The 25,138-nt window shown below is 35.4% G+C and overlaps 1 protein-coding gene across 1 annotated transcript; it reads right to left on the bottom strand.

Moving 5' to 3' along the window:
• Positions 1–13,319: 13,319 nt before the first annotated feature.
• On the bottom strand, positions 13,320–19,268 carry LOC131331175 (patatin-like protein 2). The gene is made up of 7 exons (XM_058365054.1): positions 19,018–19,268; positions 18,205–18,386; positions 17,933–18,119; positions 15,294–15,458; positions 14,148–14,450; positions 13,590–13,765; positions 13,320–13,481 (listed from the first exon to the last, which is right to left on the bottom strand). The coding sequence occupies exons 1-7, from the start codon at positions 19,171–19,173 to the stop codon at positions 13,412–13,414; spliced, it is 1,239 nt and encodes a 412-aa protein (XP_058221037.1). The 5' UTR covers positions 19,174–19,268; the 3' UTR covers positions 13,320–13,411.
• Positions 19,269–25,138: the final 5,870 nt, after the last annotated feature.

Genomic DNA, 25,138 nt, shown 5'->3' with positions numbered 1-25,138 from the left:
TGAATTTGGATTGAGTTTTTGAACTGTACCGTGTTGTGGAGTTTTTGGACAAACTACAAACCTTTAATGGAAATTAATGCCAATATCACAATAATAGTGGACAAATCTAAAATTGTACCAACAATGAAATTCAGTCTTGAACCGAGAAGAAAGAATGCGATGTTATCCCTCACGTTGCAACCATTGACGTTTGAATCACCAAAATACTATCCAACATGGAAAATGTAAAAGTCTCACCCTAGAAAAATAAAAAGCTAATCATTGAAAGAATATAATAGGTTGAACTCACATAAACATAAAAACTGCAAGATTTAAAATTAAAAAAAAAACAAACAAACAGAGAGAGTCTACCATATTCATTATGCAAATTGGTTTCCTCAATCAGATATCATTTTCGGTGTAGTTCTACCTCACCTGCAAGAAAACAAACTTTTTACATTTGTACAGAGAAAAAGAGAGATAAAGATTAACGGGTTGCAAATACTGTCATTATCATTTGTTAAATCATTCTTCACCTTTAAATTCTTCGACTAATGATCCTGCGAAAAGAGAAATTTATGTTCCTCATGCTAGTAAAATGTGTCCGGGGCCCATGGCAGAGGCACCATTGTCACTCTTTCTAAAGCAATGGATTTAATTTTTCCTTTTCCTAGTAATAAATCGATGCAAAGCAATTAGTTGAATCTAAATAAATTAGGGGTGATGTTTTTATGTGATCCCTTTCATATATAGTCTTTCACATTTATTATAAAGATTTGCGAAAATTATGGAGTAGTATTTCTAACTTTCCATATATTTTGCTTCTACAATTCTATAGAATAAGTGCCGAGGAATTTGAATAGGAATTGTTTTTCAATGAGATGGTCTACATTAATCCTATAAGTTTAGGAATAAGTCGTACTCCTATAAAATTTGAAGGTTTTCCAAATTAGAATTTTTTTTCCTTCGATTGGAATTTTTTTTTTTTTTTGCTCAGCATTGGAATGTTTTACGAAAGGAATCCTATTACCGTGAGATTGACTCTCTCAACATTTAAGGAATCACAATTTTGGGTTCCTTTCATCATTCTCCCCCAAATATTCACTCTTTTCCAAATTTTGCATTCTTTTCAAATTTATCGCTAGCTCTACTACCCGTTAATCTCAGCCGTTTTAAATGTGTACCAATCTAATGGTCGAAAAATATACGGATTCAAATACTTCCCTGTCATATTATATAGATGTGAAATTTGAAAATCTTAATTGGGATCTAAATTAACGTAAAAGGAATTTTTTTTTTTTGGCTGTTACGTAAAAAGAAATTAGAAAGATTAACTTACTCATTACTACTATAAATGCTTTATTAGGTTTCATTCATTCCACACAATACAAATCATGCCTTAATTAAAAGGATCCCTTCAAAAAAATTCCAGTTTTGACACAATTATCCCACAAATTTCTGAAATATTAGATTACCATGATTGGTTAGAATATTTCAATTCAAATAAGCTCCTTTTGTGGTCTTGAAGTTTTCAATATCTATCAAAATGCCATGTTGTAGAAGGAAGGATGAAGACAAATCTGGATCGTCTGATTTGTCTGTATGGATAGATAAATTTGAACCATTAAGAAAGAATATTCTATAAGATACCCGTCCTGTTTTATAATATAAATTTGAACCATTAAGAAAGAATATTCTAGTGCATGCCCGTGCCTTCAGGCACGGCTTGAAATCGGTATTCAATTCATATCCAATTATGACGGCCAAGGCCCCATTCACAAAATTCTAACTACGCAAAAAATAGAAAACAATAGCTCAAGTATATCTATCAGTTAAACTTACAAACTAACAAATTAATAGTTGTAGCGCCCGTACCTGAAGACATTTATCGCCAGCCATTTAAACTACGGATCACAACTGGCAAAACTCAACTGTAATCACAAAAATCACTTTACGTGCTTAAAAAAATCAAGCTTCAGAGTGTAAGAATACAAAATCAGTAATTAAACTTAATGATAATATAGCAACATCTAGTTTTTATTCATCAAGTTTTCTAAAATCAAGAAGAAAAGACAAAATATAATCAGCCTTTCAATTGAATATAAAAATGTAATTCCGCTTCTACTAAATTATTGATAACAAAGTTGTAGACTTTCCAAGCTTCAAACTCCAACCAACTCAATATTAGTTATTAATTAGCAAATATATATGGTGCTTCAGTTCATATTTCATTTCAATCATCTAGCAAGAAATTTTAATGTCATACTACTTGTCAAAAAAAAAAGTAAACAACTGCAAACCATGACATAATGATTTTTACGTGGTTCTCCCTAAATAGAGATAGCAGTTCGATTCAAAATCATCCACTATAAAAAATATAATTGATCTCGTCTATTCGTTCGAACACTATTGTAGTACTATCATTTCTTTTGTATATGTACTTGTGAATATACTTAACACATCTCATTCCAGTAAAAACTTTCACATTGATTTGGGGATTGAATAGTCTAGCAAAATATGCATTGTAAGGGACCACATCCTTGTTATCAGCTGTTTGACCCCTCACAAAGTACACCTAAAGAGTATAACGCTATTTAACCTTTATACAAAAAAAAAAAAACAATGAAAGAATGCAAATAAAAATTGAGTAAGTTGCTCTTACAGTTTTCTCGAAGTCTCCGTTGAGCTGCATAAGAAAATAAAGAATTCAATGAAAGACATATGAAACAAATACTAATTTGATAACCTGTGACCAAGGAATAAAAGGAAACGGATCAACTCACATGGTCATAGATGGTTAGATTTTGCTTAATTAAATGTCTGATGGAGTTAATTAAATGAGTCTAAGAGAAACGGTGGAGAAGAAAATGCAAATGATTGATCTGGAAAGAAAACTTACATACGCACCCCAATTTGAACCGAGCGTAAATAACTGATCTGGAAAGAAAAATTCCCACACCGTCGCAAACTGGAAAAAAAATTGCAAAACTGGAAGAGAGAGAGAGAGAGAGAGAGAGAGAGAGAGAGAGAGAGAGAGAGAGAGAGAGAGAGAGAGAACAAACCGTGGATGGAGAACCAAAAAAAAGGGAACAAAAGATCCATACCTGTGGAGAGAGAACTGAAAAAAGAACGGAAAGGAAAACGATTAGGGAGAAAGAGAGAGAAATTCATTCACCCAAAATTCATTACCTAGAACAGAAAATGAAAATCAACGTCAATTGTATTTTCCATTATAGCATGGCAATCAACGGCAATTAATTTCTATTACCCGATCAACGGCAATTAATTTTTTCTTACCCGATTTGTAGCATGTCATTATAGCATGTCTTGATCATGCCCAATCAACGGCTAAATTCTTCCCGTATAAAATAGAGAAATTATATATGTTCACCTAGTCAAGCCTAAATAGTCCATAAATGAATATAAATCTTCCCCCTGTTATTTAGGCACATTTAATATAGTAGTAAGCATCATTTCCAAACATGCCTCTAATCTTACTATCCGTAGATCTCAACCGTCGAAAAAATATATACCGATGCTAGGGTCCAAAATATACGAATTTGAAAAACACTCTCCCATATTATATAGATTTAGAAAATTTAGAAATTTAGAGATTTGATTAGGATAACTCCTAATAGGATTCAAATTTCCGGAATATTAGTCACAAATTATCATGATTGATTAGGGGAACTCCTAATAGGATTCAAATTTTGGTAATATTAGATTACCATGATTGATTAGCCTATCAAAAAAAAAAAAAAAGATTACCATGATTGATTAGGATATTTCAATTCAAATGAGCTCCTTTTGTGGTCTTGAAGTTTTCAATATTTACCAAAATGCCATGTTGTAGAAAGAAGGATGAAGATGAATCTGAACCGTCAGATTTGTTTGTATGGATAGCTAAATTTTGGACAGGAATAAATCTAAACCATTGAGAAAGAATATTTTGTAAGATACACGTCCTATGTTATAATATAGATATCATATTTCGAACTTAGAACCTTAAGATAGATCAAATTCTTAAGTATCAGACTTTGATCACTGAGGCAACCCATCGGGTAATTGGCTTACGAAAAGGAAACGAAAAGGAAACAGAGTATAAGGATCTTATTTATTCACATAGCCATGCATTATATACCAAATATATAGGCTATATGGAGAACATTTTTGTATTTATATCTAACTAAATTTTTTTTGGTTGCCCAAACTTGAGGACTTGTGGGGCTTACTGCCGGGCCCGCCCTGGAAGTGTTGTTTGAATGTTAAGAAATGCAGTAGGGGTTCCACCTTTACAGAATCTTGTTGGGATTATTCTCGGTAATTCTATCCGCAATGGAAGCACAACAAATGAAAACGAAATCACACAAGAGAGCAACACAACCAAAATACGCGGTTTCCAAACTCGGATACGTCCACGGGAGAGAGAGATATCTTCCACTATATGAAAAATAAAGATTACAATGTGAGATGTAAAACCCTCCCTGAACTCTTAACACATGACTCACAATGTTTTATACTCACCCCCACAACTTTATTTTTTCTCTCAACTATTCTCTCTCTCACACAAAACCTTTCACGGTGGGAAAGACCCCCAAGGGGCTCCCATTCTTTCTGCCTTCTCTGCTCTCTCTCTCTACCCTTCACACACGGCACAAATCCCTTAAATACATGGCAGCAAAAGCCTCTAGAATTGCCGAGGATATTCTAGAGTTTATCACCACATTTAATGCTCCATGCCAGCCCACTTTCCCAACCATGGCATACAATGACCAACGGTCCAAATCTTTTCCTTTGCCCAAGGGAAAAAACAACCGACTTTTTTTTCTTGCTTTTCCCTTATTTTTTCGCACAACAAAAACCCAACAAATCACCCGCAAAACGGAAGCGTAACGAAAAACAATCACACACAAAAAAGACTCAAGATTACGTGGCAGCAAAAGCCTCTAGAATTGCCGAGGATATTCTAGAGCTTATCACCACATTTAATGCTCCATGCCAGCCCACTTTCCCAACCATGACATACAATGACCAACGGTCCAAATCTTTTCCTTTGCCCTAGGGAAAAAACCACCGACTTTTCTTTCTTGCTTTTCCCTTATTTTTTCACATAGCAAAAACCCAACAAATCTCTCTCTTGAAATGGCGAGGTATTGGCAGCACCAATACGGTAAACAAAGGTACACTTTGGATCGTAGGTATATTATGGCTACTCCAAGTTTTGCTTTTGAGGTTTTCTTTACTTTTCTGATACACGGACACCCAATATGTTCAGAATCTATAGTAGTATACAATACAATATTTGATGGCGGCTTTTCTATGGTAGTTAGTTACAATTAACCACTTTTTTGGCAGAATCCCTCGCCAAGTGGGTGCCAAGCGGTTAATCGGCCGTTCATCTCGGCAATCGATGGTTCGGATGTTGATCGAGTAATAAACGATTCAAATTTGTATGCGCTCAAATTTAATCTGAATCGTCTGTGCAGTGATTAACGACCAGATGCCACTCAGCACCTGCTTGGTATGTAGGGGTGCTTAGCAGCATCCTCGGGTTAGGGTTCTTACCGGTCGGTCCCCTTTCGTTCCCGTCCACCCTGTTGTGCGGCGGGCCCCCGAAGGACTCAATCTCAACCCGATGATTATTGATGTTCATGATATTGAGAAAATGACCAAACCAAACAGATGCGGAAACCAAACCAAAGCAAAAAAAAATAAATAAGAGAGACCAGGATATATATACGTGGTTCGGTTTATGGCTATAAACCTAGTCCACGGGCAAGCGAACAAGAGACGATTCCACAATGTGAAGAGAATGATGCTTGGAAGAGCTACAATGGTGACGAACAAATAAAGCTGTCACAAAGAGACTCTCATCAATCCCAAAATACAAGTTCTCTCCCCAAATAAAAAACCCGATTAGAATCTCTCACAAAATACAGATTCTCTCTCATCAAATCTCACAAAACCCTAGGGTTTTAACCAAGAGACACAGACGGAACGTAGTTCCACAGACGTGACCGAATGTCGCACAGAAACAAATGATTCTTACGAAACCTTATGGTTTCAACCAGAAATTAATTAAGAAATGCCGAAACAGATGATCTTCCAGATGGCCAGAGGCCTACAAAACACACCAAAGAAGGGGCAACCAGATACAGATGAAGATCGAACAGATGAACAGTAAGGTTCTACAAATGAGGCCCCCTAAGGGCCTTTCAGAGGGATTCACTCAAAAAGTCCAAACCCTAATGAGAAAGCAATACTATATTTATAGTCACAGATTGCTTTCTAAAGCCAGAATCCTTGCCAGATTATGTTTTCTTTGCATATAGAGTCCAAAAACAAAAAGAAAACTTCAAAATCAATCTTTAGAAAGTCCAAAATAAAACCAAAATCGGCTGAAACGCGCACGCTGGTCCGGACCACCGCATACCGTGGTCCGAACGGAGATTCTAGAATGCGTTGCCTTGTCGTTGTGGTCCGGACCACGGTATGCGCTGGTCCGAATAGGAAAAACAGATCGCTCTAGAAAACGCATACAAGCGCTGGTTCGGACCACCAAGATCTTGGTCCAGACCATGGAGGCCGAGAATTCAAAAAAAGAGCCAAAAAACTACACACCCGTCTAGCCCCACACCTCGTCACACCCCTTCCGCCTAAGCCCCGTTTCAAGTGACCTACCCAAAATATCCTCATTCCCTCCACCACCACCTCGTAACCTACTGCAAACGCGAGCGTTGATAAGATCAACGGCTGCCTGATCGAGCTTCGAGCCGGAGATCCTCTGGTACAAGGCCTACTAGCCGATCCTCCTCCTCGTCCGCAGGTGCTTCTCCAGTGTCGAAATGCACATCTGCATCAATGGCAGTGGTCACACTTCTCAGATCTACGCCATATGCCAGTCCATCGCCAATTGGTAACCTACCGCAAATTAAAATTAATATGTGAATTAGACATAGTCTATACTAATTAATTATAAAAAAAATTGATTTAAGAGAGAAGACAATGCTTGATGGGGGACCAGCTGCATTAATTGGACCATGTGTTTTGATTAATTGGACCAGCTGCATTATACACCAGCTGTATAGGTGAGGTCGTAGGTCATTTTCGAATGTAATGGAACATTTCAACGCTTTTTTTAACGTACACTCCAATTTATAGTGACGGGCCAGTCTGTCTCAACATTATAGAGATAAATTGATGACAGAGATCACCATCTGTTCCAAATTTTGGGTTTGAACTCTATTTTTCTTTCTTTCTTTCTTAAGGGCAATATATTTAGGTGTCATTCTCCCTAGATTTTTCGCGTTTTTGGTTTTTGGTATTTTTATTCGTTTTTTCTAAATTTTTGTTAGATTCACGTTATATTTTTTTTCCATTTATCATCTATCTCGACAGAATAGTCTAGAAAGTAAAAAACGATAAAATAAAAAAACAGTTTACTAAAGATGAAGTTTTCAAAGCGTTTAATTTTTTGGAGTTTTCCCTCTACAAGTGGTATCAAGCTAATTAAACACAAATGGTTGCTTCTACGAGTCCAACAACAAAGCGGGGATTGGAGGGACTTTTAGAGACCACAAGGGCAGCTTGATCTTTGGTTACTTTGGGAAAGCCAACTAATCTTCCAGTTTAGAGGTGGAAATATGGGCAATCTACAGAGGCCTTTCCATCATGCTAGAGAAAAGGTTGCTGAATGTCATTTTTGAGTCAGACTCAAGTGTTGCTGTGAAACTATGTAACGAAGGCACCCCTTTGGACCATGCGCATAGCTATATAGTTGAGGAAACAAGGAAAATTGCGGGCAGGACTAATGCTACCATTACTCATATTTTCCGACAAGCTAACCACGTTGCAGATTGCCTTGCTCATCTGGGGTCACAACAAAGAGATGAAGATTTGTTTATCACTAAGGCTATTCCGTTTGCGGCGATGAAATTTGCCCTTGCGGATGCCATGGGGGTTCGCCATTTAGAACATAGTTGGTTCTTGCTTATCCTATTTAGGATGGTTTGTAATATGTTCCTTGTAATATGACTCGGTTTCGCTAGTGTTTTTATAATATTTCTGTTTGACCAAAAAAAAAAAGAAAAAAATACCAAACTCACCAAGAATTCTTGGGGGTGTGAAATCTTCAGAGAAGTGTGAATTCTTGGGAGTGTAAAAAGTGACCAAGGGCAAAATAGTATAAACATCTTTAAAAATGGTCTTGACAGGATAACATTGACAAAAAAAGGGTTGGCATGGAACCCACTAAAAAAATGGGACCGACTTGTTATTTCCCGTCACTAAAATACAAAAGAAATTGAATCATCTCCGGCCCAAACTTTTTTTGATAGCCCTCCGGCCCATAACTTGGCCCATTTTTTTGGGCTTCATTCCTTTAGATGTTTTGGGCTTGTCCCTTAATTAGGTGTTTTTTTGGCTTTGTTCCTATCAGGTATTTCTCCAACCTTTGGTTGAATTTCCCCTTTCCTCTCCCCCTATTTGATGTACCCTTATCAAGTTTAAATTTTATTGCTGAAAAAAAAAATTGTTAAGCGTATTAGAGCAAATCCAAACCATTAATTATACTAATATTTGGTTCAAATTTAAACTGTTCCATCTAACCTAAAAATTGGGCTGGAGAGAAATATCCGAACCCGACATCAAAATATTGTGCTACGGGATTTGCTAAAGACCGCACAATAAGCCAAGAAAGCAACGTAAGACAAAAGATGGGACTGCGTTAATCTACTTCTAGAAGCATTTCTAAGGGAATTAACAAAATTTTGCATCAAATATGTATTTAATTTGGTAACCCAAACGGCAAGTTGGATAAGTTATGCATTCTAAAGGAACTATTCAGATTTTAATTTTTTATCACTTTTTAAACTTTAAAGGATCCACCTTGCCCAAAAAATCAACAATTCATCAATAATTATTTGATGAGGTGGCAATTTGGATAGTGCTCTCTCTCTCTCTCTCTCTCTCTCTCTCTCTCTCTCTCTCTCTCTCTCTCTCTCTCTCTCTCTCTCTCTCTCTCTCTCTCTCACCCAAATAGTGTATCAAGTTTGCTTTCGCCCTTGCAAAGTGTTATGCTTACGTGGTTAATTTGTCAAATGTAATTTGGTTTTAATTTTGCTACCTCCCTTGGAGATGTTGTAAATGAGACAGAACGTTGGTTCTTGGAGTTAAACAAATTAAAGATCTCTAAATTTATGATATAGGTAGCAGCGACGACAATAAACAGTTTGACCTACTTCTGTTTGTTTTGTTGTGCCGCATATTCCAAACGGAAGAACAATAATTGCCATAAGCACAACAATTTCAATACAGAAATCCCAAACAAAGCATAATTGCAACAAACTGTCCAATAATAAATTTCTTTTTCGAGTCATTGTGCGCGTTTGAGAATTTTTTTTTTTTTTTACTTTTCAAAATCAGTTTTGAGTGTTTGTCAAAAATTCTAGATAACAGATTCTCGGATTTTATAAATTCTGAAAAGCTAAAAAAGGAAAGAACAATAATTGCCATAAGCACAACAATTTCAATACAGAAATCCCAAACAAAACATAATTGCAACAAACTGTCCAATAATGAATTTCTTTTTCGAGTCATTGTGCGTGTTTGGGAGTTTTTTTTTTAACTTTTCAAAATCAGTTTTGAGTGTTTATCAAAAATTCAAGATAACGGATTCTCGAATTTTATAAATTCTGAAAATCTAAAAAAGGAATAAAATTATCGAAATTTTAAAGTTGGGCTTGAATAGCTTTTGAGATTTTGCAATACAAATTCTCAAAAAAGGAATGAAATTCTCATAATCTTGCAGCCGTAACAAACAAGTTTCTCACCCTCTACTAAAATTTGAAATCTAAAATCTGGAGCAGAATCGAAAGATCTAAAATTCGGTACCCACAACTATTGTTAAAATGCCCATTATAATTTTGTGAATAAAAGATTTGAGAACGAACTTTTGTAAGTTGGGATATGAGAATTCTTATAGAATATCATCATTATTCTATAAATCAAGTGAAATCTATCTATCTATCTATCTATCTACCTAATAAAACACAAGGGTGTGGGGACCACACAAACACAAGTTGAAAGAAAGACTGAGATTCATTTGATCTAATGGTTGATGTGTGTTCTTCAACTCTCCTAAGAAAACACCCACATTCTTGCAAATATATTAGAAAAATGTCATCGGCTCTTTTTACCCACTGCTCGGCTTTTGGCGTACATAAAAAAACAAAAATATATTACAAAAATACCTGTGCCTACGCACTCCGGGGTGTGTAGTGCCGTAGGCACGAGCAAGTACTAGTCTATCTAATAAAATACAAGGGTGTGGGGACCACACAAATATAAGTTGAAAAAAAAGCTGAGATTCATTTGATCTAATGACTGATGTGTGCTCTCTGCTTAAGCTCCGAACCTCGCCTTCAAATAAGGTTGAAATACCCGAAGTGTAGGGCTAGATCGTCGGTAGCATAATAAAGCGGTAAGACTGGGATTGTACCACAGAGATTCGAAAATAGCTTAATTGGATTATAGGTTTGTAAGTGTTGGATTTTGGCGTTTAAGACGGCCAACTTGGTTTTGCTCTTAACGGTGGAAATGATAATGAAAAGACTAGAAATGAAACTTTAATGAACTTAAAGAGGCAAGTCTAGGGATCGTCTATCCCTTGACAAAGGCCATTACCGGTTCTCAATATATCTTAAGCGAGAGTCATGATCGCGTGCCTACACCCGGAAGATTTAACTTTAACGATTACATTTATCAAAAGATGTGATTAAAAAGAATTAATCCAACCTATTTTTGCTAATGTATTTAACACGTAGGAGGCCACGAGCCCTCGGTACGTCACTTGCCAAGACTGCTTGACAAAACAATGTACTATGGAGTTAACACCCCTTTGCTTAGACCAAAATGGTTAGGTTAGCTTAATTCCGAAAACTATGATTTTAAGCCCGAGGGTTTGATAACCAAATAACCACCTAAGTTCTCGGAAAAGATTACCCCGAGACTCACCCAAACGACTATTTACACATAGCTAAAGCACAAAAGAAAGCATAAAATTTAACAAATTACTTAAACTTACCAAAGTTCTTGAAAAAAATGACCTAAAAGCTTGAAAGGAGCTTTAATGGAGAAAAACTTAAGTTAATAATATGCTAGATAGATAAAGAGGGAGAGAGAATGAGCTATTTATACAAAATGGCACTCTCTCTTCTCAAAATATCCAAAAAGTGGAACCAAGTTATAAATGGAAAGTTAAAATCTGTCAAAAAGTAGGTCGGTGAGTATCCCGTATCGATACTCCATAAGCGTATCGATACCGAGCAGTTTTCCTCTGCAATCCAAGTTTCCCCATAGAAGGACTGTATCGATATGTTGAAAACCGTATCGATACTCCAGGAGCCGTATCGATACGGTGAAGCTTTCAAAACTCTCTGTTTTAATGAAGTATTGATACTCCAGGAGCCGTATCGATACCGAGCAATCTTCCTGGCAGATCAAGTTCCCCAAACCTTGTCTTGCCACCCGACGGCCCCTTGGCACTCGCCAACCTTCTGTTTGATCATTCCAAAGCCCGATGGTTGTATTCTTCAAGGCCTCACCACTCGGATTCCCTCAAGGGTTGTACGAGGCTTCAAAATAAGGCCTCTTATACGCGTATTACCTAAAACGCTCAACGAGAAATCTTACGCGCAAAATCACTTAAAACGGCAAATAAACATAAAGCAAATGACATTAAACGGGACTAGGCGCACCAAATATCTACAATATTGGGTGTTTATCACTCTCCAACTCTCTTAAGAAAACACTTACACTCTTACAAATATATATTACAAAAATGTTTGTGTCTACGGTACTACCGGGGTGCATAGTATCGTAGGTACGGACAAACACTAGTCTATTTATACTCCTATATTATATATTATAAAAATATAGTTACCTAAAATAAAACAAGCTCTCTCCTTATTAATTCTCTCTTCTAAATGAATTTTTCTCAGTTTTTCATCTTTTTATTCATTATTCAACATTTTTACGAAATGTACAATATATAGTTTATTTTGTTTGAAATGAAAACTAAGTTCAATCAATAACACGTCAAATACATGAGAATAAATTCTTTATACTGCCGGTGTAAACATTTATTTCCTCCAAATTAGTTGCATTGCGCCACGTCGCCATATTTTATTAATTGGGACCACTATTTTGACACATGTCTCAATATAATTGATTTGAAAGAAACAAATGTTTACACTGGTGGTGTAAAGAATTTATTCTCCAAATACATATTCCAAAGTAAAAAAAAAAAAGACACATCAAATACTATATTTTGCATGATACTATCTTCTTTTTGCTTTTTATTTTTTATTGTTGTGGAATTTTTCCAATTTTTTACTGAGAAAATTGGTTCTCACAGATTTTTTTTCCATTCCCGTTCATCGAACCGGCAAGACGCTAGTAGTGCTGTGATGCTGATGTATTAGGGCTGCTTTAGGTGGCTAATGAAACCTGTTGAAGAATTTTCTGGGCTTCTTTGATGGCTGGCTTGTGGATGCTATGGAGTTAATCCTCTTCCTAAGAGTTATGAAGCTTGTATGGCTGGTTGTGCAAGATGTCATGGAATGACTTCTGTAGTCTTTTGGAGCAGTGGAAGTTTATGTTTTGGTTCTGGATAGATCCATTTCCGATATGGTTCCTTTCAATTCTGTTGAATGTAATTTTCTTCTTCTTGGCCTACTCTATGATCCAAATTTTCCTTGCATCTAGAGCTTGGCATCCTCGATGTACCCTTTGTCGAGTTCAATAAAATCTTGTTGCCGATAAAAAAAAAAAACTTTATATGAGTGTTCTCGATCCTAAAATCTACTCCCTCCGTCCCTTATTTAAAGTCCAGTATTTCATTTTGGGTTGTCCCTTAATAAATGTCCATTTTGTAAAGTTAGTGGGTAAAAATTGGTGTATTGTCTATTTTGTTCCGAAAAGTAGATTCTATTTTGAAAAGTTAGTGCGTAAAAGTGTAATGATGAGGAGTAAGTAGGGAAAGTGGAGAAAAAAGTTGATGTGAAAGGCATAATGATGATGTCTTTTTAATAATTTGAAGTTACGAAGCAGGACACTTAAAAATAGATGGAGGGATTAGTAATCAATGACCAATTAGTCTGGCGCTTATTACATGCAGGTGAAAATTAATTATTGGGAAACAATAAAACAATCATATGTTGATAACTTGATATCATATGCAGAATAATTGAGTGAAGAGAGATAGATAAAGAAAATTTATTGAAACCGTGCCCAAAAATTTTGAGACTCCAAACGAACAAAGCTTGAAGGACTGCTACAATTCTTCTGAAAAATACAATCAAGATTATTCTCATTATATATTTATTTTCTGATCGTCCTGTTCATACTTTATTTATTTATTTTGTGTTCGTCCTCATACTTTATTTGTGTGGGGCGATTTTAACTCTCGAAGCCTCCTTTCTTCCGACAGTAATCTAGCAAACCTACAAGGTAAATCATTTATGATGATCAGTAATTTTCCCCATATAAGAATTTGAATTAATTAGATAATTTATATAATTTTTAAATTTTTTTAAAAATTTCTTCTATACTTTTTCAAAGCATCTTCATTTGTGCCACCATTTTCAATTGGCTCGGCAAGTCCCGTTTCCAAATTTACCCTCGAAACTGGCTTCTTCAACAAGCTTTCCCCAATTTCAACAAGTTTGTTCAAATTCTTCCTCGTGGAAACATCAACAGAAGCATCCGTCCCAGTTAATGTATCTTCCTGGTAATAATGTTACACTGATAAGCTTCATAGGAAAGTTTAAGCATGGTTAATCAAATAATTAATCAAAAATAAGTCTAATCTGAATGGTCTTAACTTCTTTTGTACTTGTATTATTTCATCTTTACTATTTTTTTTTAAAATTTTTCATATCAAAGTTAATATTTTCTTGGCTTTTGTAGATGAGAAAATAAAAACAAACACATATATAAGTTGAAAGAAAATTAATAAAGGCCTTTATTTTCAAGAAAAAACATGTTCCGTTCATGTTTGCATACTGATGGCTAATCAGTATGATATTTGGTATTTACACAAACTCGATGAGTGAAGCAAAGTTAATGGTTCGTATCGCTTGATCATCAGAAACAAATGATCGACTTACTTGTATGCGGAGGTAATTATCTTCGGATTGAAGACCTTGGAAAACAACCGAGATATGAAAATCAACCATATCAGCACTTGCTTGAGTGAAAACCTCAACTAAAGGAGTGGAACCCCCATGGAGTAACCAACCCAAAACACCCCATTTGGCTGCCATTTTAGCACTGTATTTTTCTTCCACCTTTGGCGAGCCAGTGCCTAATGAAATGACCAGAAATCGTCCATAATCCATGGGTTTAATTGGGAAGAATTCCGGATTTTCACTGAAGATCTGCTTTGTTACTTGGCTTATGGCTACCAAAGCCTGGAAATATAAACCATGGCATCAAAGTTTATTAGTTCAATTCTTCACTATAGACAGAGACCGATGCAGGATTTTAATTAATGTCGGAAATGGGGAACATTAAATAAATATTACGGAAAAAAAACTTCCTAATTTTTTGTGAACATATATATTCTTAAGAGTAGAATAGTACTATCACCTGAACTTATCGACTCTTTGGTCCGACAGTGATTATATATTTACTAGAGTTTGTCCGTGCCTGAAAGCACGGAGCAACGCATTTACTACCCCACCAACGAAACTGATTTTCAAACAGATTTTTTTTCTTACCCTTTTGTTTAGTTTACAAAAAAATACACACACCCGAAAAAAATTGAAATTAATCAACCAATAAACAAAAATATTTCTTACCCTTTTGTTTAGTTTACAGTGTGTCTTGCACTAATTTTATACATGAAATTTTATTACTATTTATCTTTCCATAACAAAAGAGAGTTGAGATAAATAAATAAAAAGTTAGAAAAGATTTTGCCTTACTTCAGAGAGAGACAGTGCAAAGTTTTCAAAAGTTACTTTCCTTTCTTATTTCAAAATTCGGATTTTTTTTTGGCAATGAAATTTTATTGCTTTCTATCTTTTCAAAACAAAAGAGAGTTGGAATATGAAAGATTAAAGAAGATTGGAAATAGGATTTTCCAGCCCTAGGACTCTTCTCAGCCGTAGGATTTATGAGGGACCGTTAGATTTATGTACATAAGATTCAAATACTAAGCTGTTTTATTATATAGATTGTAAGAAACAAAATATCGCGATTCCTATTCAGTTTTTGACAATGGTTGTGTGTGTGTGTATATATATATATACCGGATTATTTGCAGCAACGCCGCCATCAATTAGATTGAATTCTCGAATGTTTCCTTCACCATCTTGGTTGCTGAATTGATGGGCTGGAAGATAAGTTGGGGCTGCAGATGTGCTGATACATATATCATATAATCGAGCATCCAAATGATCCGGTGATTTCTTCACCTGCACAAGGTTGGAAATACATCACAATAATTACCTAGCTATTACTTGTGTTAACTTTGCCAGCCCTTTAGATAATTAGAACCCCGTAATTTTGTCCAGTTAGTCGGTGGTTTTGCTCCTACATAATTGACCAGGGTTCAATTCTTCTGGTCATGTTACAAGAAAGTAATTTCTTGCGAATCTCCTAGTCTGGCACGTGGATGGATAGTCTGGCTTTGACCGGGCCTGATGGGAAAATAATAGAGGTGCGGATGAGTTGGCCCGGACCCCCTCGACCGTCGAATAAAAAAAAAAAACCGGATGGACGTTACGGGGTAATATGATAACAACTAAAAATAGGACCTACCAGGTGTAAACGTATTTTACGCACAGAATCAATGATGAGGTTGATGGGTTTCACCCACGATAATTTATCGAGGGAGTGCTTGATAATTATTCGCGTGTAGTTATGATATATTCAAGTTTTAGTTAAAGAATCAAATCCTATGACAAGTTAAAAGGGTTCCATACTTTAAAGCGGTATATCCTAGTTGGAAGAGTTTCCTTCTTTGTGTGTTTCCTAGTCCGAATAGAAAAGGGGATCTCTCCAAACTTATAAATATCAATGGAATATTAGGTTTTTTTTTGGAAGTGTGTGAGAGATTCGCAATTGGTGAGAGCAAGAGAGGAAAAATATATCGATCGTGACAATTAGGGAGAGATTAAAATATATCTTGACAGTTAGGGCTTGGGAACCGGAGAACTTCGATAGGGAGAAATACAAAGCCTACCGCGATCAAGTTCCTAAGAGAGATGGGTTACAATGTTACCCCCCTCCCCTGTTCAAAGCAACGTTAACAACTTTTGTAAAAATTTATTCACGGAGCTCCGGGAATAAGTTTTTCACGAGGTCCTGCATCTGTTCTTGGAACAGTTCTTACAGTTGCTAGCTCCAGCTACAGGGACTTAGACAAGTGCTGCAGATTTCGGTTTCTTGATTTTGTTTTGTGTAGTCTCGATCTCTTGGTATAGTAAAGGATTGCCTTGTGGTTAATTTGTTTTGTTGTTTTCTCTGTGGTATTGTGTGACCCGTGGTCTTGTACTTTCAATGAAATTTTAACTTTTCGGAAAAAGAAAAAAGATTACTCCTACCCATGGAAAAATACAAGAAAGGTGTGTGTATATATATATAGAGATGAATTTTCAAGTGAGGGATCTCTCATTTTGTTAAAATGAGGGACTTTCATTTTCCGATCAAATTTTGAAAATCCGAACCGTTCAATGTGTGCAGAACGTAATTTTAAGGCAGCAAAAAAAATGATCGGGAAGGGCGTTATCCGAGCAGTTTTTTTTGAACCATTCAATAAAAACTGCTCGGATGAAGCTCTTCCCGGTCATTTTTTTTGCTGATTTCCGTTAGGGGACCCTTAAAATCACGTTCTGATCACTTTGAGCCGCTCGGATCATCGAAATTCAATCGGGAAGGGGAGTCCCGCATTTTAATAAAATGAGGGATCCCTCACCGGAACCTAACTCGTATATATATATATATATATATATATATATATATATATATTCATAATTTCCTTGTCTTTTCTTACAATGGAACGGGTCTTGGTCTTGTATGTAATAATAATATAAAATAAAATAAAATAAAAAAACTTCGATCGAACTATTTTTTAATTAATAAGATTCCAAGGTTTTTATATTCACGTAGACTTTGCCCTTGAATTACATGTTTCACAGTCAAAAATCAAGACCAATTAAGAAAAATCAATATTTCTGGTCAATCTCAAGACTCCGATCAATTTGAGAACCAAAAAAAAATGTTTAATTAGGTGAAGAAAAAGCTCTTAATTTATACAACCATACTATGTACTAGGAACTGGATTCTCTCAGGTCCAATACATGGACTGGGCGGTTGAGTTTCGGCGCATTTTGGGCCCGAGTCAATGATCCAAACCATTTTACTTTTGAACATGTCGAGAACATATACTACGCTAAAAATTAAGTTGATCGCATAGTGTTTGAGATGATTTCGAAATTAATTTGTTTTAAGATACATGGATTTAGTGGATTTCAATCACACTCTCTCTCTCTCTCTCTCTCTCTCTCTCTCTCTCTCTCTCTCTCTCTCTCTCTCTCTCGGGCAAGATAAATGTGTTCTAAAATAATACTCCGTATCAAACAGTATCCAATCAACTTTACTTTTGGCGTGATATACGTTCACGACGTGTTCTAAAAGTGAGCGGTTAAGATCATTGACGCAAATCTGAAAAGGGCCCAAGACGGGCCGAAACTAGATCAATCTAGTCCATTTATTTCTCTCGATAGATGTCTAGCCTACTCCAAAATAGATGAAAAAGTGGTATTGCTAAACAGCAAATTAAGAGGTGTACGTGGCAAACACAAAGGATATCAATCACCACACCAAGCACTAGCGCTCCTAGCAAGAAGAGAGAGAGAGAGAGAGAGAGAGAGAGAGAGAGAGAGACCTCATAGGTGGAAAATATGGTTGGCTGCAAATGCTTGATATCAAACGTTGGAATGACCACATTTGTTAAGGTTTGATGCAACCGAGTCTCTCCGAGCTTCTCCCTTATAATCCCATGAAGGTATTTTCCATTATATTTTGGTCCCATTATTACCTTCAACAATCTTAGTATCGATCCAAATACACCCCTGCCATTTATACAAAAAATATGCTCCTTAGCAGAGAATTATTTTTTTCCAAATAGGCGAAAAATAAACGACGCAAAAACAGTACCCTTTCTGCGGGAAGATCATGGGGCTGTGCTCCATGTAAAATTGTTTGATGTCTTTCGCGGCAAAGAGAGGGCGGTTGATTTCATTTGGAGCAGTTAACATGGCTGTCACAAGACCACCGGTGCTTGTTCCCGCAATTACATCAAAGTAATCAGCAAGTCTTGCATGTTCTCCATCCAACTCCTAATTGTTCAAAAGGTTGCATTATTTTGATTAATATAATTCCACATCATTAGTAGTATTTTTGTAACAAAATGATTCATTCCAAAAAAAAAAAAAAGGGATATGTCTCAACGGAGGATTTCTCCTTTAAGAATCAAAGAAAAAGTGTTTAGATTATAAATAAACTAGCTAGCCTCTTAAATAATTAAAAATGATTTTACATGTTGAGATATTGAAGGGTAAGCAAATAGCCAAATATCATTAAGGGACGTGCACGGTGCACTCATTGCATTTTCAATTAAACCAGCAATATATATAGGACCGAGGGAATAATCCGATGCTATTTATTCTAGAATTGCAAATTTCTGATAAAAATGTTAATTCCCAAAGCAATTGGATTCTCTTCGGTCCTTTTGGACTTGACGGACAGTCAAAATATGAACAAATCCACACCATTTATTGCAGCATTAAATGATCAACTATCTCGTCTAGTTCAAAATTTGGATTTCAGACTATAGAGAATCCGAACCCATTCCGAAATAGCAATGAAAAAGTAAAAATATTGTATCCCAAAGTTGAGCCAAATTACTCTCTCTCTCTCTCTCTCTCTCTCTCTCTCTCTCTCTCTAAAACTTAAGTAGTAAGTACATACCTGAAGTTGGGATTCAAGGTATGCAAGGATAGTCGCAGGAATGATTCCTCTAATACCACCTCCATCGATGCTCAGAACTGTCACCAAGTTTCCATAAGTTGGTGGCTGAATTTTAACAACAGATGAAGAAGTTGAACCCAGCACTACTCTCTCCATTTCTAAATGCCTTAATAATAGAATTATACTATATAATAGCTGTGTCTAGTCTGCTAATTAAGGAAAAGATCGAGCAACTGTGTTTAAGCTTTCTTTCAGATTAATTGTTGTTTTGATTTTCCCGCTGCCTAGCTAGGTTTCCTATTTATAGACCTAGTACTTAATTAATTACGTACGTAATTAATTCATCATTCTTTCTTTACCAAGAAAATTGGAAAATAAATTTTCAAAATCAGAAAGTTCAGAGATGCTGTGGAACCATAGAATCATGGTGGGGGCGCGGACCTAAGTCACATACTACGCGTGCATGTACTTGAGCGAAAACGGTAATTACTTGAATGTGAAAACGTTTTTTTTTTTAAGTATTCCAAAGTACAAAAAAAAATATTGTGAGAGCAAGAATTGAAAACGGGAGCAGAGGGCCTATCAAAGGATTATGTGACTAAACAGCCATTTAGACTCTTGCACGTAAATTTTCCTATGAAATCGTCTACGGTCCAAACAGCCCCTTAGACTCTTGCACATAAAATATTCTCCTAATTAACTCATGGCAACACAAGTATCTACTTACGTGAGGAAACAATTGTTTACATAAGATAAGAGATGACGAGAGGGTTAGGCTGTGGAATAGGTCACACAAACATGTCTTCAAGCCATAGAATTAATCTAGAATTAGTCATCATCCACGTTTCTTGACTTGTGTTTGGTTATTGTCATAGTCGCAATATTTGGAAAATAATAACTACTAATTTAATTCAAACTCACCCTATGGCTCGTTTCGCTAAGAAAAATATTTATTTATTTTTTAAATAAGTACTTATTTTTTTGAATTAAAAGTGATATATTGTAGAGAATGATCTGTCTCGTAAAACAAAAAGTAAGTATTTTAAAATTAACTTTAGAGGAACGGAAGCTAAATCTGCAAGTGGGAACTGATATGAGCTGTCTGTAATTGCTTTTATCTTAATACTACTATAACGCAGACGTCCCGTGAGTCGTGACCATCGTAGACGTACACTTCCCGTGACCTCTGTATAAGTCTACTAGTACAGCAAAATCTTACAGATTTTGTGTACAGATTTGTTGTGGGCCCGCTACGGGTCTCACATAAATGATCCAAGTCGTTTATTAAATGTAAAATATTTTTTTAAGGGCCCCTGCAAAAAATCATCTCAATCCGATACTTATAGATGCTTGATCTAATCATTTAATTTTTGATTTAGATTCCAAGAAAATGAAACATTATATGATTGGATTGAATATCTATAAGTATTAGATTGAACTGATTTTTCACATGATCCTTAGAAATTTTTTTTACAGTTAATGAACGACTCGGATCATTTATGCAAGACCCATAGCAGGCCCCACAACAAAGCTGTCCGCAAAATCTGTACAATTTTGCTGTACTAGTAGACTTACTGAATCTGCAAGTGGGAACTGATACGAGTATTGTCATTAATTTGGGGTAAATTTCACTGACCTCCCCTGAAGTTTTTTACACAAGCACTAACCTCCCCTGGAGTTTCTGAAATTTCACTGCTCTCCCTTGCTTTTTCTGACTTTATCAAGATGCCCCCTTCCGTTACATGGCTGTTAAATATTTTCACAAAATATATAATTAATGCTGATGTCATGTTTTTATGATTTTAAAGTGTCCAAAATACCCTTTGGGCCTCTCTCGTTATTGTGGACCTCTTTTTTCCCAAACCATGATGCAGTCAAGATTTTTTATTCTCCCATAATAAAATTTATTGGTCGTTCTAGTAACATAAAAATTTGAGGAAACTAATATTTGAGATTCCAATTTCAAATAAGACTATTGTATCCAAAAAAAAACTTGACGATGATGACTAAATATATTTTTTAATTTGAGATGATAATTATATTATAAGGTGGAGTTCCACTAACCCTTTTCTAGACACCGCAATGGTGGGAGCCTTGTGCATTAGGTTTGTATTTTTTTTTTTCTTAAATTTGTATTTTTAATTCCCTTATTTTAGATTTTGCAAATCACTGTATTAATATAGAGCATGTTATATCCTTAAACCGCTTTTTGGTACAGGCTCAACAATATAATTGAGCCCTTGTTGGTAATAGTTACGAACCTTTGTTTTATTTTCCCATCCAACCCACACGGCAATCAACTAAGCAAAATACCTCAGGCCACTCTCGCTAGTCACTTGTAGCCAGCCAAGTACAACACGACAAATGGTACAGTAGCAGAACTTTTGACCTTTTCTTCTTTTTTTTAATTTATTTGGTTCTACTACTCTCTTAGGGCTCTCATATGAGAGCTCTATAACCAAAAATTAATTATGATCCTTTAGGATAAAATGATCAAAAAAATAAGATTTTCGCACCGATTCCAAAAGATTAAAAATTGGAGTATTTAATTTTTTAATCTTATTTTTTAATATATAAACAATCTAAAAAATTAAGTGCGTAAATCATATTTTTATGATCATTTTATCCTAAAGGGTCATAATTAATATTTGTCATTATGGCTCTTATAATTAAGTATCTGCTCTTCATTTTGTTCTATATATAAAAGCCCTAGAGTCAAAAATTAATTATAACCCTTTAGAATAAAATAATAAAAAAATAAGATTTTCGCATTGGTTCAAACGGATTGAAAATTGGAGCACTTAATTTTTTAACCACATTTTTTTAACCCGTCCAAATGTTTACTATTTTTACTAGTGATGGAAGGGCAAGGGTATGCCAGTCATTTTATAAAAAAAGTTAACACCGTTTCAGGAGAAATTAACAGATGGGGAATCTTAACAATTTCAGAAAAAGCAAGGGAGGACAGTGAAATTTTAAAAACCTCAGGGGAGGTCAGTGCTTGTGTCAGGAACCCCAGGGGAGGTCAGTGAAATTTACCCTTAATTTGGATTCGAGTGTTGTCATTTGGAGTTGATTGTTTCCTTACTTAAAACAAAATGTATACGTATAACGTACTTACCAACCTTGGGGCTTGGGATGTGAGAAATTTTTGGGTACCGGATCTAGGAGAATCAGAAAGTCAAGAAATTTTGGCGCAAAGTTAATAAACGAGAAAAAAATTTAAATAAAGAAAAAAATAAAAAAAGAGTTCTAAAATTATTTTTAGTGCTTAGTGGAATGGGGCTCATTAGTTTGTTTTAACTGATGATGCATCAATTAGTATTATCATACAATCGCTAAACGTTTGATTAGTTTGATGATCTAACACGATCGGCAAGCCCACGTCCGCCAGGGTCCAATGCTAAAGTGATCGCCTTGATCACTGAACATGACTTTTATTTCCCGACGAGAAGGCTTATTCGTTTTGGGTTTCAAAATTCATATGCACGGTTTTTAATAAATTTATACTATTTACTTCCTCAGTCTCCTTTTAAATGTATCGCTTCGTAACTCCAACTTATTAAGAAAACATTATCATTATATCTTTCACATCAACTTGTACCTCCACTTTCCCTATTTATCCTCTATGGAAATATCATCATTATACTTTTACTCATTAACTTTTCAAAATGGAATTTACTTTTAGAGACAAAATGGAAAATATACCAACTTTTACCCACTAACTTTATAAAATAGACACTTATTAATGGACAGTCCAAAATAGAATACTAGAATTATAACTTTTTTCACTCATTACTCTCAAAAATATATCTCAAAATTCAAACCGAACATTCAATCGTTTGTCTTTTTTTGGACAAGCAAGTTGGATATGCACATTAATTTACTTCATCTTTTGCTTCTTCTTTTTTTTTTATAACTCAGATGTCTAGGTTTTGCTCACATCGACTAATCCTAAGAGTTCAACCTCACTACATACTTGCGGGAAGTTTAATTAGAGCTGAAGCAGAACTTCGTATGAACTGAACTCCAAAAAAATGAAGAACACCTGAGAGACTTTATAAGAGGAAGTAGACCATAAATCTCAGGTCATGACCACTAGACCAATCCATTGGGATTACATGATACTATTATGTCACGCTTAATGATTATTATAATTTGTATTGTGTTTGTAATGTTTGAGAAAATTTAATTAATATTGTTTCTCAGCTAGCTTCTAGAGTTCTTAAAGCATAAGCAAAAGTAAAAACCTTAGCATTTAAGCTTTAGCAGACATGGCTTCGGAGATTAAAACCTTTTCTTCTTTTTTGTGTGTGTGTGTTTCCATAATGATGGCTCTTTTTCAAAAAGAAAAACTGAATGAAAACAAGCTTAAAAACTTCAACCAAAAGAATTTCGCTGCGTTTTCCAAACAATTCACGCTATATTTTTGGTATTTTTTTGTTATGATATTTTTGTTCGTCCCTCCTGAATTTTTTGTGAAATTCAAGATTTATTTTTGAATTAATCATCCGTCTAGTCGAGAGGAGTTTAAAACAACTGTTTTTTGGGAGACTTAAAGAATAGTCCTCAAGTTCAACTTTTTGTAAGTTTTCAACTGGCACTTTTTTTGCACTTATGTTTTCATCCTGTATTTTTTCTAATTCCAACAATGCCCCTAATATACATTATGTACATACATGTATATACAGCACCGGAAAACAGGACCAAAACATAAACTTTTCCGTCCCGTCCCGCAATTTCTGTCCAATTAGTTGATTTAAATCCCAAAAAATTTGGGAGAGAATCTAAGAGCATCCGCAATGTAATAATTAAAATCAAAATATTGCTAAAGTTAGCAATGTGTGCTTAAAAAAGTGATCACATTGTAATAATCAAAGTTAGCAACCTCCTAATCAATAATCAAATTTGGGCATTTGAATAATCAAAAGTAACAATGTGGAACTTCATATTGCTAACTTTAGCAACCCTCTAAATGAATAATTAAAAGCTGACGTGATAAGTTTTGATTATTCACTTTTGATTATTACATTGCGGATGCTCTAATCCTCTCCAAAACCATTTAAAACTCCAAAGATGCTACACGCATAACGGTTGTGCCAAACATCAAACACAACCTATCTTCATTCATCCATTGTTGTAATAAATAAACTTTTCCTTGAAAGAGTTTTTTTTAAATATAAAAACGTCCAAACACATCTGGACGGCCAGAATTTATTACACAACACATACAAAGATTGTGTGAGTATCTTTTTGAACCCCCATCCCCATGGAGCCATGCAATCACTTGACGCAACTTCCGCCGAGGGGCTGCTGGAAAGGGAAATCATTCTGGTTCTCCCCAACATCAAGACCACTGCTCCGATCTTTCATTTCTGGCCACCCAACGAGATCGTACAGCGGCCACCCAACGAGAAAATCAGTAAATCATGGTGACGGCCACCCAGAAAATAACTTATTTTCCGGGGAGATCACGGCGACGGAATATTCAGGGGATCGAGATCACGCCGACATCAAGATCGGGAATATTCTGGGGAGATCACGCCGACATCAAAATCGGGATATTCAGGGGAGATCACGGCGACGGAATGCCGTTTGACAGCATCGGAGGGATGTGCGTTCGCTTTGTGGCGTCGGAGGGGTGTGTGTTCGCTCCGCCTGACATGAGGTGCAACTTGGACAGGGATGAGTAGTTGGCGGTGTGCCACCAGTTTTGATTGGGTAGTCACTGGTCTTTTTTTTTTTCATGTTTTTTCACGTATTCCGATATGAATAAATACGTTTTTGGGCCACCGGTGAAGAAGTCATTTGTATTCAATTTTTTTTTCATGGTGTATTCATGTTTATTTATGTATTTTCATGAATAGAATATGTTGTATTCATGTTTTTTTATTAATGTTAATCATGTTTTCATGCTTTTTTGAGTAGTTTATTCATAAGTTTTCATGAATAAAACATGATAACAAATTTGCTATGAAATTTTTTTTTTTTTTTTTTTTTGCGACGGAAGCCCATGAAATCGTTGTAAGGTATGGAAATAAGTTAAACCCTTGATTTTAGGAACATATCCTTTAATGATTTAAATATTGGGAAATTTTTTCATAAATCCACTATAACATTT

Source organism: Rhododendron vialii, chromosome 6a (assembly GCF_030253575.1).
Source record: "Rhododendron vialii isolate Sample 1 chromosome 6a, ASM3025357v1".
Lineage (NCBI taxonomy): Eukaryota > Viridiplantae > Streptophyta > Magnoliopsida > Ericales > Ericaceae > Rhododendron > Rhododendron vialii.
Note: the sequence above shows the minus strand (reverse complement) of the source record. Positions and strands in the feature narration are given on the sequence as shown.

Excerpts from the sequence above, each read along its gene's own strand:
- LOC131331175 (XM_058365054.1), bottom strand. The coding sequence starts at position 19,173 with ATGGAGAGAGTAGTGCTGGGTTCAACTTCTTCATCTGTTGTTAAAATT. Across the intron at positions 15,459-17,932 it reads CCATATTTTCCACCTATGAG|GTGAAGAAATCACCGGATCA; the intron begins GTCTCTCTCTCT and ends AACCTTGTGCAG. Across the intron at positions 13,482-13,589 it reads AATGAAGATGCTTTGAAAAA|GTTTGCTAGATTACTGTCGG; the intron begins GTATAGAAGAAA and ends TTTACCTTGTAG.